Consider the following 17,110-nt stretch of genomic DNA (forward strand, 5'->3'; position numbering starts at 1 on the left):
TGGTCCAGTAGCGGTGAGTACGTGCGTGGGATGCTGCGAAACGTGTAAAAAAAATTTTTAACAACTCATTTAATACTGGCTGAAATTTAGTTTGTGCATTGTTGACATTTAGTAGAATAAAAAAAAAATAGTCAGCTGCGCCGTAGAGGGGGAAAAATACGTAAGCTGTACGCAATGATACATTCTTGCTTCGGCTGACGGTCTTTCCACCGCTAAAAATTTCAATTGGCATAAGTAGTATTACTTTTTAATTTATTTTACAAGTTCGCCTGTTCAGCTGACGTGGTTTCCACCCTCTACCGCGCAGCTGACTAATTTTTTTTAAATCTACTAAATGTCAACAATACATGAAACAAATTTCAGCCGGTATAAAATGAGTTGGTAGTAATTTTTTTTTCGACATTTTTCATTAAAAAAATTTAATTTAAATATAATTAAAGTGTGACATTTATGACGTAAAACTCATACTTTTTTTAAAATGCCGTAAATTGCAAAAATTTTCGAAATTCAAAAAATCCGGGTCGACAGACTATAACTACAACTTTATTTTACAAGAATTTTTTTCTATCAACATTTGAAGGATAAATGATACAGACCGTGAAGCAACTTTTTTTCATTGTACTTTGGGTCACGTGATTATTTACATACTAATTTATGTAAAGAAAAATTTAAATAAATTTGTTTATAAAGTTTAAGTACTAATAAACAATGTATAAACCTATTTTATATTTATTTCTATTGTTACCCCTTCTAAAAACAGTTTTTCTTTTAGCCCATTTTTTGCCCTGCTGGACGTTTGCAAGTTATGGAAATCTTTCTTTTGACCTTTATGCGCCCCATTGCTTGTTTGTTTGTATACTGCAGCTGTCAGGTTCACAAGTGTTGATGATTGACGTATGACACCTTTTGCAAAAATTCCAAATTTCCGGTAAAATAAATAAATAATTGGTGTGTACACTTCTGTTAGGTGTTTGGCCGAGCCTCTCCTCCTATTTGTGCCGGCGTCTTGATGTTGTTCCACAAATGGCGGGACCTACAGTTTTCAGCCGACGCCGAACGGCAAATGGTTTTCCGAAAGGGTACATTTTTTTGCTGGAATGTTGTGCACTCGGAATTCAATTCAAATGGTTCTACGGCAAATAAAGAATATTAATTGGAAGTAATGCGACATTTGAGACGGAATATGCGTAGGAAAAGGTCCAATTTCTGGAAAGAAAACTCATGGATCTTGCTCCATGATAACGCACCGCCCCACAAGGCTCATATTGTGAACATTTTTTTGGCCAAAAACTCGACAAATACTATCGAACAACAACCGTATTCACCGGACTTAGTCGGCTGTGACTTTTTCCTTTTCCCAAAACTTAAATTGCCACTCCGCGTACGCCGCTTTGAGTCGATAGAGGTCATTAAAAAGAATTCGTTGAAGGAGCTGAAGAAGAACTCTTCAAACGCGTTTAAAAGGTGCTTTGATGACTGGACTAATCGTTGGCATACAAGTATGTGTATTGTTTCGAATGGAGCCTATTTTGAAGGCGACAAAATAAAACAATTATTATTTTCGTTTAATTGAACAATTCCCGGTACTTTTTTGACAAAATGTACTTAAAATAGCACAGTTAACAAAACAAAAAACTAACCAAAAATGAACGGTATTTTAAAGTCATTTGAAACTTGTTCTTTGTTCTATGCATTAAAATTCGATGGGCTATAAAACAGCATACACAGAAAAATTCAAAAAATTCTTCACCTTGCTTTGCAAAAAGCTTTGATGAAATTTTGAACAATTTTTGTATCTTTCCAAGAGGGCGGGATTGGAAGGAGCGGAGAGCCTGCACGGACATAGGTACTTCTGTTTTCAGCGACGGATCCAAGATGGAATCTGCAGTGTGAGCGTTTTTTAGCGTGCAAAATGCTTCGTTGGGAGGGAGACATAAGTATCTTTTCTGATAGTCCAGCTGCGATGAAGGTCCTGTCGTCGCCATGTTGCAGTTCTCTTCTGGTCAACTCCTGTAAGGGGGAAATCAAACGTCTCGAACGTGTGCTGGAAACATTTTTCTTATTTAGGTTCTAGGGCATATGCACATATAGGCATATGAATATATAGCTTGCAGGGGAGTGGTCGACAGAACCGATTTCTGTTGTCCACATCCCAGATATCGGTGTCTCCTTGACCGAAGGAGACCCCCCGCTATTCAATTCCCAAACTCATAGCGGTAGTCACCGGTCACTGGGTGATCGGAGCACATGCGGCGAAGCTTGGACTTACGTACAACTCCCACTGCAGAAGCTGTGAGGATTCTGCTGAGATATATACTGTTGAACACTTTTTTTCAAATGCTCGGATGCTGAGTTCCTTAGAGTGCTTTTTGGGGATAGCCTGAGGCAGTTCTCCAGCCTAAATCCCTTTTCTCTCCTCCACTACGACAACAGCACCGGATGGCTTCTTCCTTTAAGTTTTGTAAGCTTTCGCAGGTAGTGGTCTACATTATGGTATCAAAACGGCTCTCGATATTTTTATCGAAAAGTTTGGTATTTTTTAGCATAAACTTACATTTAATGTTTTCACTTACGAGCTTTATTGGTTCTTTTTTCAATGAGTTGAGAAATTCGTTTTGCCCAAAAGATGGAATTAATTCGTGAAAATTTTCGTGTCATGATTTATTACAATTTTCAACGTGGATTATTGAGACAGGAGTGCATTGACCAACTTACTTCGACTTCTGACATTGAAGCACTACTTTTAGCCCCTGTGAAACGCTGGTACAACTCGCTCTCGCGTGGCCGTCGATCTTTGCACGATGAATTTCGTGTAGGCCATCCGAAAACCATCGATGCTGTGCGTCAGTTGATAACGCAAGATTGTCATTTGACATATCGCGCGATAGATGCATCCTTGCGCATTAGTGGGATCAGCATGCATTCAATATTGCATTAACATTTGGTTGCTAAGAAGCTTTGTTCTCGTTGGATACCGCATAATTTGGCAACTGTCCAAAAAAGCGCCTGTGTCGATTGGTGTAAAGAAATGTCGAAGAAAGTCAGCTGCGATAATTCATAGCAGGTCTATGACATCGTAAGAGGTGACGAATCTTGGACCTATGCATATGAGCCGGGAACAAAACGGAACAAAACAACCAGCGACAGTATGGGTGTTCCAAAACGAACTTAATCAAAAGTTGTCGCGAAAGAAGCACCTTAATGCACGGGCGTCTAGCCCGTAGAAAAACCTAAAACTGTTAATTCTGAATGGCGAATTAATATTTGTCTTCCAGAAGTTTTCGGAGAATTAAAGAAAAACAAACCACTAAAGGTGACTTCACCAAGACAATGCGAGCTGTTGTTGTTGTTGTTGTAACAGCATAAACATTCCCCATACTTACGGGGAATGCTGCTGGAGTGACAGTCCTTGGCCGGATATAAATCTGGGTCGTTTCGGTAACGTAGAACCGACTATCGTGGAAACGCGAGCTCCCACGCATGGGCTCACACAAGAGAGTTTTTGAGCACTCAAAAGATTGAATTCCAGCCCTGATTTGGCACCTAATGATTTCTTTTTGTTCTCGAATATTAAAAATGAAATGCGAGGCCAATGTGTTTCGACGTCTGAAGAAGCTGTTGAAGCCTTTAAACAACTCGTTTTGGAGGTATCCACTTCTGAGTGGTAACAGGACTTTTTTAATGGCAAAATAGAAATGTTACTCGGCCAAGGATTCCCTGCATATACCGGCTACCTGGTATTCACAAATTTATTGGACTTTACCGTCACGCGCGGATTGCTAGAAGAAGTGCTCATAAGGCGGTACTGTCTTCTAAAATTACTCAGATCGGCTATGATGTGAAACTCGCCGTCTCACTGCGTGGAGTATGCGTCAGCTTTATAGTGGATGAGGTGGCCTCATCCTCAGTACTTTCTCTTTAGCTATAGGTCTATCTATATACTCATAATTGTTCAGTAGTTGTAGTTGTGCTTTGTCCTGGATCTCGTAAGTGTAGTAAAAGAGATGTCTCCTGACTTGCCTGAGAGTTGGCGCAGTCCACGGCAAGTGCCTATGTTTACTGTGGCTCAGTCCACGGCAAGTGTAGTTTATGTGGTAGCAACCCAGCAGGAATTGCTTGATGAGCATCTTACTATTATCCTTAACTGGGACCATAGTAGACTCGCTGTAGAGATGTTTTATGGGAGCCATCAGTAGGGATCCGGTAATTGTCCTGATAGCAAGTTAGGAGCTTTCTTCACTGACTGGTAACCAAATTGGCGCTGCATAATTCAGAAGCAGCCACCAATTGCTTCAAATGTTGCCAGCAATATTTTCTTGCCCTTGCTACTGGCAGCGTTTTGGACTTTAGTGGCATTTGCTTTTATATGCGCCGAGAAGGAGAGCAAACTATCGAAGGTGACCCCTAATGTTGTTGTTGTTGTAGCAGCATAAACATTCCCCATATTTACATACGGTGAATGCTGCTGGAGTGACAGTCCTTGGCCGGATATAAATCCGGGTCGTTTCGGTAACGAAGAACCGACTGTCGTGGAAACGTAATAGTTTGGGATTGTTTAGGTCGGTATTGGTGTGTCGCCGAGTGTCACCCTTAGCTGTAGTTTGGTCTTTTTCGTGCAGGTGGTAATGGGATCGCCGGGAGTGATGTTAATCTGGTGAGCTCCGAAGAACCTTAGAGGATCCAATTCTGATGCTGAACGGAGGTACTGACTGGAGCATTATGCGAAATAGAAGACGTAGAGGCTGAGTGCGCCTGATGATGAGTCTTAATACCTATGCAAGTCTTAAGATGGCACCATCGTTGCACTGGTTACATCTAACTGAAGTTGAGTTCGGGTGGCAAGCGCAACAGAAATAAACTTGGCATCGAGTATTTGGTTCAAAGGCAGTCCTTCGTAGTGTTATAAGCAGACCAGTGACGTTAGACGAGGGGTTAGATTTAACGCACTAGACAAGACTGGGATCCATTCCGATACGTAGAACCGGACACCATGGGAATGCAATGAAATTGCCTATACATACCTGTGATTGCCATGTCCATGACTCTGTGTTTCAATTCAATGTTGACCTACTTCAAGCCATTTATGGTATATTAGCTAGGCATTTTTTGTAAACAACCTAATTTGATTAAACAAAGATATTGATTTTTACTCAAACGATAGATTCAGTGAATTCAGAAAAACATGTGAAAAAATTTGAAACAAGTTTGAAATGAAATATCTTAAAGATATGTATATAAATCTAATATAATTTCAATCAAAGGATAGTTTTTTCAGCTTTGTTCTGCACTTCGATTCTGAAAAATTTGCTCCGAATAGAAATCAATATGTCATTCCGATCGAATATTTCAAAAGGTGTATTGTACCATTTTGGGTTTTTAAATTCAAATCGGAATGCAGAACTGGCCTGACACGGCTTACAGGCCATTACATCAATCATAAAAAAAAATAGGCTTATTGCATCAAAATCGTTACATGCAATTTGTGACAAAGCAGAAAGAATTTCCACCAATGCATAAACAATTTTCTTCACCATGCAACTACCGCCGTCGTTCGCCTTTTACAGTTTTGCGTTTTTCTTTCTTTTCCTCACGCTGTTGCCTTTGTCGCTCCCTATCCTCTTTATCCTTTTGTTTCTTTGCTGCGCTCTCCAAACGCGCCATTTCTCGTTTTTCTTTTTGCAATGCCATTACATCCTGCACATTGGTATTACGTTCAATTATATTTGACGAGCTGGCCGCAACAGCAGTTGCATTCGTTCTTTCAGACTCCTCCTCCGAGTCGTAGGCATCATCGTCATTAACTTCTGTCTAATGAGGGGGATATATATTGTTAGCTATTTATCATAAAGTTAAGCATTCGATATTTATGACTACCTGCGAGTATTGCGCCAAAATTTGCTCTCGTATTCGTCGTTCTTCCTCAGTGTATTCGCGTTCCTTTACGATCGTTTGAATCTTTTGTGCCTCTAACAATTTGGCCAACTGCTCATTCACATCAATGTGTACAGACTTCTTTACCTCCTCCTTCGGATGCGTTGCATCCCATTTTTCAAATATTACACTTAAAAGAGTATCGAGATCATCGGGCTACAGGGTTTAAAAGAAAATACAGAAGATGAGCTTTACGCGCAGTTCAATTAAACTAACTTCAAGCTGTGCTTATGCGACATACAATAATTTCGCTAAGTATATCATTGAGCGCTTCACGCTTTTCTTCCAGTGTTTCTTGTCCGTCAAGTATACCTATAATATAGGTACCAAACACGTCTGGATCGGTATTGAGCTCCTTAAGTTGGCCATGCAGCCACGTTGTGAATTCATCGGCACACTGCTTATTTTTCGGCATTTCGTCTCTTCTCTCTCGGTAAATGAAATAAGGAACGCTTCAGCAGTACGTCTTTTAAATATTTTTTAAATTTATTGTTAACAGTTCAGTTGCCGTAATCGTAAAATCCGAAATTTTAGCTATTTTTGGTACTGTCGTGATTCCCCACCACCATTGTTCAGGTATTTCAAAGCAGTAAGATATCTCACAGCTGACTGTCAAATTTTTTTACGCTTAATTTTAAAAACAGAGTGGCACTCTTGTAACACAGAGTGCCGCTCATTCGGCATTCAAGAAAAATGTATTACAACTTCACATAAGCAAATATTTGGGCTATTCACAACGATGTCTTACATGACGTTTTGTGGTATTCGGTAAAGTTTACATGTGAAAATAATAATAATAATAAAAAAGTCATGCTAAGAATTTTCATACAGTTAAAAACTATTTTGATGGTGGTGGTTTCAAGTCCTCTAAGCAATTACTTAGCTCTTAAGGGGTTAGGGTTGTCACATGCCCGAAAAAACGATTATTTGTAATCATTTTTTTTGCAAAAATAAAACACATAGTATTAACGCACCATATTTCGACTTGGCTTTAGCAAAATTTCAAAAAAAAAAAAACAGAATCGAAGTTTTTGAAAAAGAAAATCCTTCGATCAGGCTCGAGTTTTTTATGTTTTTCAAAAGCAGTATAAATTTTATTGAAATCTAGCAAGCAGTTTTTAAGTTACAGTGATGACCACTAAACGGACTACTGAATTTTGGAACTATGGTACCATCACCTCTATTAAATAATGTTACTTTTGACAATGTGATTAAAATATACAATTATATGAAATGTATTAATATATCAGACCATATTAGTCTAAGATCCGACCGCGTGATTTATGCGTTCATATGTTTGATTAATAAAATATAATTTTTATCGATATTTATAACTAAACCAATGCAGATCCGCAAAGGTGGTCATCCAAATTTGGCCGTATATAATTTTAATTAAAATGTAATTAATTATTTATTTTTGAACAATTACGTTCACTTGTAATTGTTAAAAAATATATTTCATTAGAAAGAAATATACCTGAGTTACTGAAAAAGTTCGAGGTGCCATCCTTCACTTGGCCGCAACCTAATGTCAGCCAGGTGTAAACAGGTATAATTTCGTTAAATATGTATATACGTTCATAATGTATTATCATCTTATACATATCAAATTGAAGATGAATTTTTTCTCTACATGATGAGATACAGGTGCCTACGCAAAAATGCCCGCAAATAGTGATTGCCAACGATTAAAGATAAATAAAAGCGAGAGAAACTTAAGATGAACACCGTTTGTCGAATAAAGATAGAGCATGCATGCCAGCTGCTTATCGTTTTCATGCTACTGCGCATGCGTCTATAGACAGCGTGCTCAACTAAATGCCGTACTGAATATTGCAATCATATGTTTTTGAGCGTCATATGCGCCAGGTTGTTTTTTTTTAAGTCCAAAATTATAAAACTTTGTTAACATTAATATTGATATATTTCATTCTTAACGTTATTAAGCCGTAAGAATAAAATGAAGAAGTGTTTTTTGTTGTGTAATGAAAAGCAAGAAGTGCGTAACTTTAGTGATGTATCATTTAAAAAGTGTTTTTTAATGATACTGTTTCGACGTCACAAAAATTTCATGTATCATGACCTAAAACTAAATGTGAAATTAACTAATAAATTTGGTTATCACATAAACTGTTTAAAAAAAGTTATTATTGTAAAAAGTAAATACAAGGAGGAATTTGAAGAATTTTGCAAAACCCAAAATGTAAGTACAATTTTTAATCAAACAGGAAAAATGAATGATTTTATAGCTACTAAATACAAATATTATTGCGTAGAGGGTATAGATTTAATAGTACGATATTTTTAATCGAATGAAACTTGTATAATAAAGGATGATTTTTTAAGAGCTATAGGAAAGTTTTTCAAAAAAAAACACATGTAAAATTCAGAAAAATGCATGAAATTTTTATTTAAATTTAATTTAATTTAATGTTTGAAGATTATTTCATACAAATGTTGACCGCGACTGCGCTTCAAATGGTCCATCCGCTTAGTCCAATTTCGGCATACTCTTTCCAATGTTTCGGCCGGTATATCACATATAAATGCTTTAATGTTGTCTTCCAATGCGTCAATTGAAGCAGGTTTGTCTGAATAGACATGAGTTTTAACATAGCCCCACAAAAAATAATTTAAAGGCGTTATATCGCACGATCTGGGTGGCCAATTGACAGGTGCCGAACGTGAAATAAAATGTTCACCGAACTCGCCTCTCAACAAGTCCATTGTTACGCGTGCTGTGTGGCATGTGGCACCGTCTTGCTGAAACCACATGTCATGCAAGTCAAGCTCTTACATTTTGGGCAAAAAAAGTTGGATATCATTTCACGGTAGCGCTCACCATTCACAGTTACGTTACGATTCGCAGCATCTTTGAAGAAGTACGATCCAATGATACCTCCAGCCCATAAACCGCACCGAACTATGACCTTTTCTGGATACATTGGTAGCTCTTGCAATTCTTCTGGCTGATCTTCACTCCAAAATCGACAATTCTGCTTATTTACGTACCCATTGATCCAAAAATGAGCTTCGTCGCTGAACACAATTTTTCGATAAAAAAGTGGATCTTAAACTTTCTTAACAGAACACGCATTTTTATAATAAAATTCAATGATTTGCAAGCGTTTTTCGTTTGTAAGACGATTCATGGTTAAATTATAGACCAAACTGAAGATGTTTGACAGTTAAACAAAACACGAAACATGCGTCAGCTGTTAAAACCAACTGTTTAAAAAGATAATAGCTAAAAAATGACTCTTCAGTAGACTATCTTTTAATGTTTAATAAATCTTAATCTAATATATAAAAAGAAGTTACATTTCCTTGGTAATCTTATAACTCAAGAACCGCCAAACCGATTAACACAAACATTTTAGAGTTCTTTTCTATCTTTGAGGAGGTGGTTTGTGTGAAGTTTGATTGAAATCGGTGCAGCCGTTCCTGAGTTATGACATTTTATGTGAGTAATAGTTTCCTCTCATACGAAATGCCTGTATGGGAAAAACAACAACAAATACACAGCCGCTTATGAGCGTTTCTGTTGTACTGTTGTGGTTGTAAGTGTATTATGTTAATATTAATTTTGGACGAAAATATTATATAATAAAAACTGGAGCATTCAAGGAACTGGAAAAACATTTTTAACTTTATTTATTTTATTATAGCATAATTTATTTAGCGTAAAAAATTGAAATGGAAATTAAAGGATCAAAGTTTAATTACAAGTTTTTATCGGCTCTTTCACCTTACCTGTATATAGGTGACCACCACAATCAAATTTTAAAAAAGTACAGAAAAGGCTATTGTGACATCTTTAGAAAGTATCTTGAATGAAAAAAATCAACTAATTCAACTGTTTAAACATTTTACGAGTTCTGTAAAGAAAACTTAATATGAAAAATTTCTTGCGATATAAAAAAACATTTTATGTATGGTGGTGCGAAGCCCACTGGGAAATGCTAGTAATGTATAAAATAATGTTTAATACAGCGATATATACAAAAATTTTCAATTACGTAGTTTTTCATTGAATATTAAAATTGAAAATTATTCCACAGATACCTATTTTTCCACGAACTCAGGTTGGCAAACCTTTAAAGAATTAACTCAGGTAGCCAGACCTTCTTATATTAAAAAGCACAATACTAGAACAGAACAATCGTTTACTCTCCCCACTACAATCTGGCTTCAAACAAAGTCACAGTTGCTCGACTGCAATGGTTAAAAATACTGGACGAGATTAGAATTAGTTTTGACAACGGAGACTTGACTCTACTTTGTTTACTTGACTTTTCTAAAGCATTTGATTCAGTGAATCACAAATTGTTATGTTTGAAGCTTAAACACTATTTCGGGACTTCAAAGACAGTGCGGTGAAGCTCATGGCCAGCTACCTTAGTGACAGAACGCAGAAGTTCAAGACCAGTAAATCAACATCTCAGTCTAGATACGTACACACTGGTGTTCCGCAAAGGTCTATCCTTGGTCCAATTTTATTCAGTCTTTTTGTCAATGATATTTTTAACGTTTGTCAGTATGTGAATTTCCATGCGTATGCTGATGATATACAATTGTACAGGTACTTGTCCAGTCGTATTGGTCTCGTTGCAGATTTATGTTTCAAAATAAACAGCGATATCTCTGCTATTTCTGTATGGGCTAATGAAAACTCTTTATGTCTGAACGCGTCAAAGTCATATGTCTTACCTATATGTAATAGTGTTGTGCATGTTAACAATATCCCTAAATTGTGGATAGGTACAAGTTCCCTTACCTTTATGGATAAGGTAAAAAATTTAGGGTTTATTCTGAACACAAAACTTACCTGTGCTGACCATATAAATAGGGTTGTGTGGAATATTTATGCTACATTGTGTAAGCTGGGAGTCCCTACAACATTCACGCCAGAGAAAACGAGGCGCAAATTAGTTCTCCAGCTAATTATGCCTCTCATTACCTACAGCAAACTCGACTCCATAACTTAATGTGGCATTTAATAACGCCACGCGGTATGTATATGGGATTGGCAGATATGAGCATATCTCTGCCTGGCGATCAAGGTCACTGGGCTGTTGCCTTAATAGTTATTTGTCTGCTAGAAATTGCATATTTTTGTGCAAACTTACATTATTCAAGTCTCCTCCCTAGCTGACAAAGAAGTTGATACCAGTAAGGTCTCGCAGACACAACAAATTCATCGTTACAAAAATTTAATTACCTAGCATCATCTAGATTATTTTTCATTAACGCTGTTAAAGTGTGGAACTCATTACCCGACACTGTGAAGCCTGGACTTAACAGATTTAACTTCAGGGCAAAAGTCTATAATTACTTTTAAAAGTGTTTGATTGCATTAAATTAGGGCATTAAATTTCTCTGTACATTCTCTAATTACTACTTTTGTTTTTTTTTTTTCTAAGTCCTTCTTTTCTTTTCCTACTGCTTCTTTTCTTCTTATTTTTATAGTTAGTTTAAATATATTGGAATGATTTGTAAATGAACTGGTGTAAAATTTAGATTAAGAAACTTGTATGTTAAAAATATTCCAGTTGTTTATACAAGGGCGGGTCAATAAGTCCGTGACTTTTTGTATTTCTGACCTCTTTACTGAAAAAGGAATACTGCTCCTGTCAACAGGCATCTGTCAGTTGACTCCTGGCAAAATTTGAACGTTAGTTTGTGTTTTACAGCTACCTTTATCAGACTACCCAGTAATTTGAGGAGAAACTGGAAAAAACTGAGTTTCGTGTGCTTAATAAGCCGATTCACCCTTAGAAACCCACTGTTTCGACGTTTGTTTGGTCTCTGGTGTGTGGTGACGGTTACAAAAGGGCGCAACAACTCCTCCATATTGCGATTAAACAACGCCAAACCTTCCTGTGAAGTTGTTATACGATTGCGTTTGTGGTCTCCTCAAATAACTGTGTAGTCTGAGAAAGGTAGCTGTAAAACACAAACTAACTGACGCAGCACGTTCAAATTTTGACAGGAGTCAACTGACAGATGCCTGTTGACAGGAGCAGTATTTCTTTTTCAGTGAAGAGGTCAGAAATACAAAAAGTCACGGACTTATTGATCCGCCCTCGTAATATTGTGGAAGTACTATTAAAAGACCTTAGTCTTACTATGTACTATTTATATAAATAAATAAATAAATAAATAAAATACTATCTATCAAGTATCGTTTAGGTTTGTTTTTGGTACTCCAGTATGAACATTTTACATAATTTTGAACGGACAGTAATAATAAAATGTATGTTTCAAATTCGGGCAAACAAATTTTTTCTGTACTTTTTTGTTATTGAAAATCAGTAAACAAATAAAAATATTTCACTTGATTAATATAGAATATTTCTATCACTTTTACTATCATTGTGATCTCAAATTTTGCTTTGATAAATAATATTGAAGTATTACGGTCTTTGTGTTAATAAAATAATTGAAGAAGTAATATAATATTTACATAGTTGTATAGCGTTTTTCAATAGGTGCGCTTCAACTTTTTTCCGATAGGGAGGGCGAACGACGCAATATTTTTTATTTTTCGCTTGACATTTGTAAACTTCATTAGCATACATTTCATCATTGAACGCTACACACTTGAGCAACGATTGCAAATCGTGCAAATTTTTTTATGAAAATAATCGTTCTGTTGCTGCTACTTTAAGACTACTTTTTTCCAAAAAATCATCTTCAGTGATGCAGCTCACTTTTGGCTCAATGGCTTTGTCAACAAGCAAAATATGCGTTACTGGGCAGAAAGCGATCCACACGTGATTCATGAGGCACCGTTGCATCCCGAAAAAATCACTGTTTGGTGCGGTTTACATGCCGGCGGCGTAATTGGCCCATATTTTTTCATTGACGAGAACGATCGCCACGTTACTGTGAATGGAAATCGATACCGCGACATGATAAACGATTATTTTTGGCCGCAATTGAATGGTATGGACTTAGACGACATGTGGTTTCAACAGGACGGGGCCACAAGCCACACAGCACACGCTACAATTGATTTGTTGAAGAGTAAGTTCGATGAGCGCATTATTTCCAGAAATGGACCGGTCGAATGGCCGCCGCGCTCGTGTGATTTGACGCCTCTAAACTATTTTCTTTGGGGTTATGTGAAGTCATTGGTCTACAGTAACAAGCCGGCGACGATTTGTGAGCTCAGAGCCAATATTGAACGCGAAATTGCTGGAATTTCGGCCGATTTATGCAAAAGAGTGGTCGAAAATTGGTTTCAACGATTGGACTTCGTAAAACGTGCACGAGGTGGTCATGCAAAAGAAATCGAATTTTATACTTAAATGTATATGTTCAAACTCGATAATAAAAAAAAAATTAGTTAAAAAAGTCAAACCGTTTGTGTTTTATTCAAAAAAGTTCACAAGTTGAAGCGCTCTTACTGAAAAACGCTTTACATCTAATAACAAATGTACCTGTATATTATTATTTTATATTAATGTGTATTTAAAAGTTTCGAGCTGTCGCTATTGTCTATGGGATAGCTGTTTTTCAATTTTTATCGATGAAAAGAATACTTACTTACTTAGGTGGTCATAACACACCGTTACCGAGTTACGGCCGACCTCACTAACTCTCTCCAGGCGCCTCTGCTTCGCGCGCGGCTTCTCCAATTCTGTACACCAAGCGAGCATAGGGTTTCCTCCATCTGATCTTTCCACCGGAGCAATGGTCTTCCGCTGCGTCGGCTCCCTTGGACTTCGCCCTCGAATACCTTCTTTGCTGGAGCTTCTTCATCCATACGCACGGCATACCCTAGCCAACGCAGGCGTTGGATGGCGATGCGTTGAACTACGTCAATGTCGGCGTAGAGCGCATACAGCTCGTGGTTCATTCTTGAACGGTAGTCTTCGCCAACGCGCACAGAACCGAAGATCTTACGAAGAACTTTTCTCTCGAACATCCCAAGAGCGGCTGCATCGCTTTGTGACACAACCCATGCCTCTGCGCCATAAAGCAACACGGGTATGATGAGCGTCTTGTAAAGTGTCAGTTTGGTCATGCGAGAGAGGGCTCGACTACTCAATTGCTTACTTAGCCCATAGTAACACCTATTAGCAAGAGTGATTCTCCGTTTGATCTCCAGGCTGATATCGCTGTTGCTGTTAACGGCGGTGCCAAGATAAATAAATTCTGGCACAACATCGAAGGTATAGTTGTCCGCAATGACGTGCGTTCCTACACGCCGTGTGTTCCGCGTTGTAGACAACATATACTTCGTTTTACCCTCGTTCACCGCCAGACCCACTCGTGATGATTCCGATTTCGATAGTAGAAAACGCAGCGGTGACATCTCGCTTACAGCGGCCGATAATGTCAATGTCATCGGCGTATGCAAGGAGCTGGACACATTTGTAGAAAATAGTGCCATTACGATGAACACCTGCTTTTCGGAGCACCCATTCCATCACGAAGTTGAAGCGGTTGCATGACAGTGGATCGCCTTGTCGGAAACCTCGAACGGTACTGAATGGCTCGGAGAGGTTATTTCCTACCTTGTCGGATCTGGTTGTGTTGCTCAACGTCATTCTGCAAAGCCGTATGAGCTTCGCAGGCATACCGAACTCAGACATGGTGGCGTACAGGCAATCCCTTATCGGGCTATCGAACGCAGCTTTGTAGTCGATAAAGAGATGATGGGTGTCGACTTGCTTTTCGATGAAAAAATATTCGAAGTAATTAACTATTAGCCAGATAACTGAAAAGTTTTTATTGTTCATTTTTTGTAAATGATCAATCGTAAACAATTTTATTTTAACGAAGTTTTTTTTTCAATTCATAGGTACCAAATCTCTCATCGCAATGTTGTGAGCCGAGTACATCTGTTGCGAATCAGCAACCGAGTGCATCAGTCTCTGACCAAGCGACCAGTAGTATATCTGCTCCGAACGAACAGCCAAGTACGACATCTGAATCAACATCCAGAAATAAAAAATTAGCTTGTGTTTTTTGCGGCCACGTTGAGAAGAAAGTTGGTAAGCGAAGACTTTATGTTACGATTCCACAAAAAGAGGCAACTGTAACCGAAATCAAGGAAATGGCTGAGTCATCGCAAAATTCGTCATTAATTAAAAATTTAGAGGATCTTCCGACTGTAGCTTACCATTCCAACTGTTTTACAGCTTTGAAGACAACTTTGCAACGTCAAAATAAAAAGAAGCCAGAGCCAAGATATTGGCATGCGAATAGGCAATTGCACCAGTCAGCATTTGCTGTTATTTCAGATGTTATCACCATGGAAATAATTGAAAAAAATCGAGTCATGTTCCTTTGTGATTTATTTTCTCAATACAAAGCTTTGCTATTAGAATTTGGTGAGAATAAAGTAAAAGCCGAAGACTTTTACGATTACCGCGCTGAAAATTTAGAAAATAAAATAATCAATTCCTTTGGCGATCGACTGATCATAGAGCCATCTTCTGCAGCACACAGAAAAAAAATTGTCTATCAATTTAACATTGATACCTCTCAATTGGCTGGTGAAATTGCTAATTTAGATGAGAAGCAGCAAAATCGCCATAGGCACCTTGCTTATGAATTACGAAATAGCATCAAATCTGTTCAAAATAAGCAGCTACCACCAGATCTTAGCGTGGACGACGTTATTCCTGGAGAGTGCACCATTCCAGAAGATTTGCTTAACTTTGTTTGTGACTTGGTTCAAGGGCCGGATATTCGTCGAAAAAATTCAAACGAAGATTTAGTTAAAATTAAGTCAGTGTGCAGTGACCTTATTTATATAGTTTCTAAAGGTCGAGTAAAACCATCTAATTAGCATGCCTACATGAGGAAGCTGATACCAGGATTATTTTTCACATCAGTAAAATTCATGACGGTGCAAACATTTTGGTAAAAGCAACTGACACTGACATCTTAATAAAATTATTAGGAAATATACATAAATTTGCCAACTTACAAATTTGGTGGGAAACAATACTTCAAAAAAAAAAAAAAAAAAATCAATCAAGATTAAGCTTGCATTAACTGCACAAAATTATCAGTGGAATTAGGTTCGACCTTATGTCTTGCGCTACCAGCATTTCACGCGTTTACTGGTTGCGACTACACAGCAGCATTTTTCAACAAAGGGAAAGTCCACCCTTTCAAGATATTTTGCAAGCACCAGAACATTCAAGAGACATTTGTATCATTAAGCAATCCGGCGGATATTCTTGATGATAACAAAATGAAAGTAACAGCTGACGCATGTTTCGTGTTTTGTTTCACTGTCAAACATCTTCAGTTTGGTCTATAATTTAACCATGAATCGTCTTACAAACGAACAACGCTTGCAAATCATTGAATTTTATTATAAAAATGGGTGCTCTGTTAAGAAAGTTTAAGATCCACTTTTTTATCGAAAAATTGTGTTCAGCGACGAAGCTCATTGACGAAGAATTGTCGATTTTGGAGTGAAGATCAGCCAGAAGAATTGCAAGAGCTTCAAATGTATCCAGAAAAGGTCACAGTTTGGTGCGGTTTATGGGCTGGAGGTATCATTGGATCGTACTTCTTCAAAGATGCTGCGAATCGTAACGTAACTGTGAATGGTGAGCGCTACCGTGAAATGATATCCAACTTTTTTTTGCCCAAAATGCAAGAGCTTGACTTGCATGACATGTGGTTTCAGCAAGACGGTGCCACATGCCACACAGCACGCGTAACAATGGACTTGTTGAGAGGCGAGTTCGGTGAACATTTTATTTCACGTTCGGCACCTGTCAATTGGCCACCCAGATCGTGCGATATAACGCCTTTAGATTATTTTTTGTGGGGCTATGTTAAAGCTCATGTCTATTCAGACAGGCCAGCTTCAATTAACGCATTGGAAGACAACATTAAAGCATTTATATGTGAGATACCCGCCGAAACATTGGAAAGAGTATGCCACAATTGGATTAAGTGGATGGATCATTTGAAGCGCAGTCGCGGTCAACATTTGCATGAAATAATCTTCAAACATTAAATTATATGGACTGTACTATCGATTTAAATAAAAATTTTATGCATTTTTCTGAATTCTACGTGTGGTTTTTTGAAAAACTTTCCTATAGCTCTTAAAAAATCACATTAGTTCAGGAGTTTACAACTGTAATGTAGGGGATAAAAAAATTGTCAAAATGTAAACGCTGCAAGACTTTTAATGTTT

At 37.7% G+C, this 17,110-nt stretch overlaps 2 protein-coding genes across 2 annotated transcripts; one reads left to right on the top strand and one right to left on the bottom strand.

The window, feature by feature from the left end:
- Positions 1–5,139: 5,139 nt before the first annotated feature.
- On the bottom strand, positions 5,140–6,541 carry LOC129237757 (coiled-coil domain-containing protein 43). The gene is made up of 3 exons (XM_054872684.1): positions 6,173–6,541; positions 5,875–6,087; positions 5,140–5,808 (listed from the first exon to the last, which is right to left on the bottom strand). The coding sequence occupies exons 1-3, from the start codon at positions 6,344–6,346 to the stop codon at positions 5,539–5,541; spliced, it is 657 nt and encodes a 218-aa protein (XP_054728659.1). The 5' UTR covers positions 6,347–6,541; the 3' UTR covers positions 5,140–5,538.
- A 1,374-nt stretch (positions 6,542–7,915) lies between these two features.
- Positions 7,916–15,833, top strand: LOC129237758 (uncharacterized). Its single transcript, XM_054872685.1, has 2 exons — positions 7,916–8,134; positions 14,744–15,833. Exons 1-2 carry the CDS (start codon positions 7,973–7,975, stop codon positions 15,734–15,736), a joined length of 1,155 nt encoding a protein of 384 aa, XP_054728660.1. The 5' UTR covers positions 7,916–7,972; the 3' UTR covers positions 15,737–15,833.
- The last annotated feature ends 1,277 nt before the right edge of the window (positions 15,834–17,110 follow it).

The sequence above is a fragment of the Anastrepha obliqua genome, chromosome 2 (genome assembly GCF_027943255.1).
Source record: "Anastrepha obliqua isolate idAnaObli1 chromosome 2, idAnaObli1_1.0, whole genome shotgun sequence".
In the NCBI taxonomy this organism is placed as follows: Eukaryota; Metazoa; Arthropoda; class Insecta; order Diptera; family Tephritidae; genus Anastrepha; species Anastrepha obliqua.

What these genes read in the sequence shown, in the direction of transcription:
- LOC129237757 (XM_054872684.1), bottom strand. Translation starts at nt 6,346, where the DNA reads ATGCCGAAAAATAAGCAGTGTGCCGATGAATTCACAACGTGGCTGCAT. An exon ending in ATATACTTAGCGAAATTATT is followed by an intron (nt 6,088 to 6,172) that starts GTATGTCGCATA and finishes TAAACCCTGTAG; the next exon opens with CCCGATGATCTCGATACTCT. An exon ending in TTTTGGCGCAATACTCGCAG is followed by an intron (nt 5,809 to 5,874) that starts GTAGTCATAAAT and finishes CCCCCTCATTAG; the next exon opens with ACAGAAGTTAATGACGATGA.
- LOC129237758 (XM_054872685.1), top strand. Translation starts at nt 7,973, where the DNA reads ATGATACTGTTTCGACGTCACAAAAATTTCATGTATCATGACCTAAAA. An exon ending in AATTTTGCAAAACCCAAAAT is followed by an intron (nt 8,135 to 14,743) that starts GTAAGTACAATT and finishes TTCAATTCATAG; the next exon opens with GTACCAAATCTCTCATCGCA.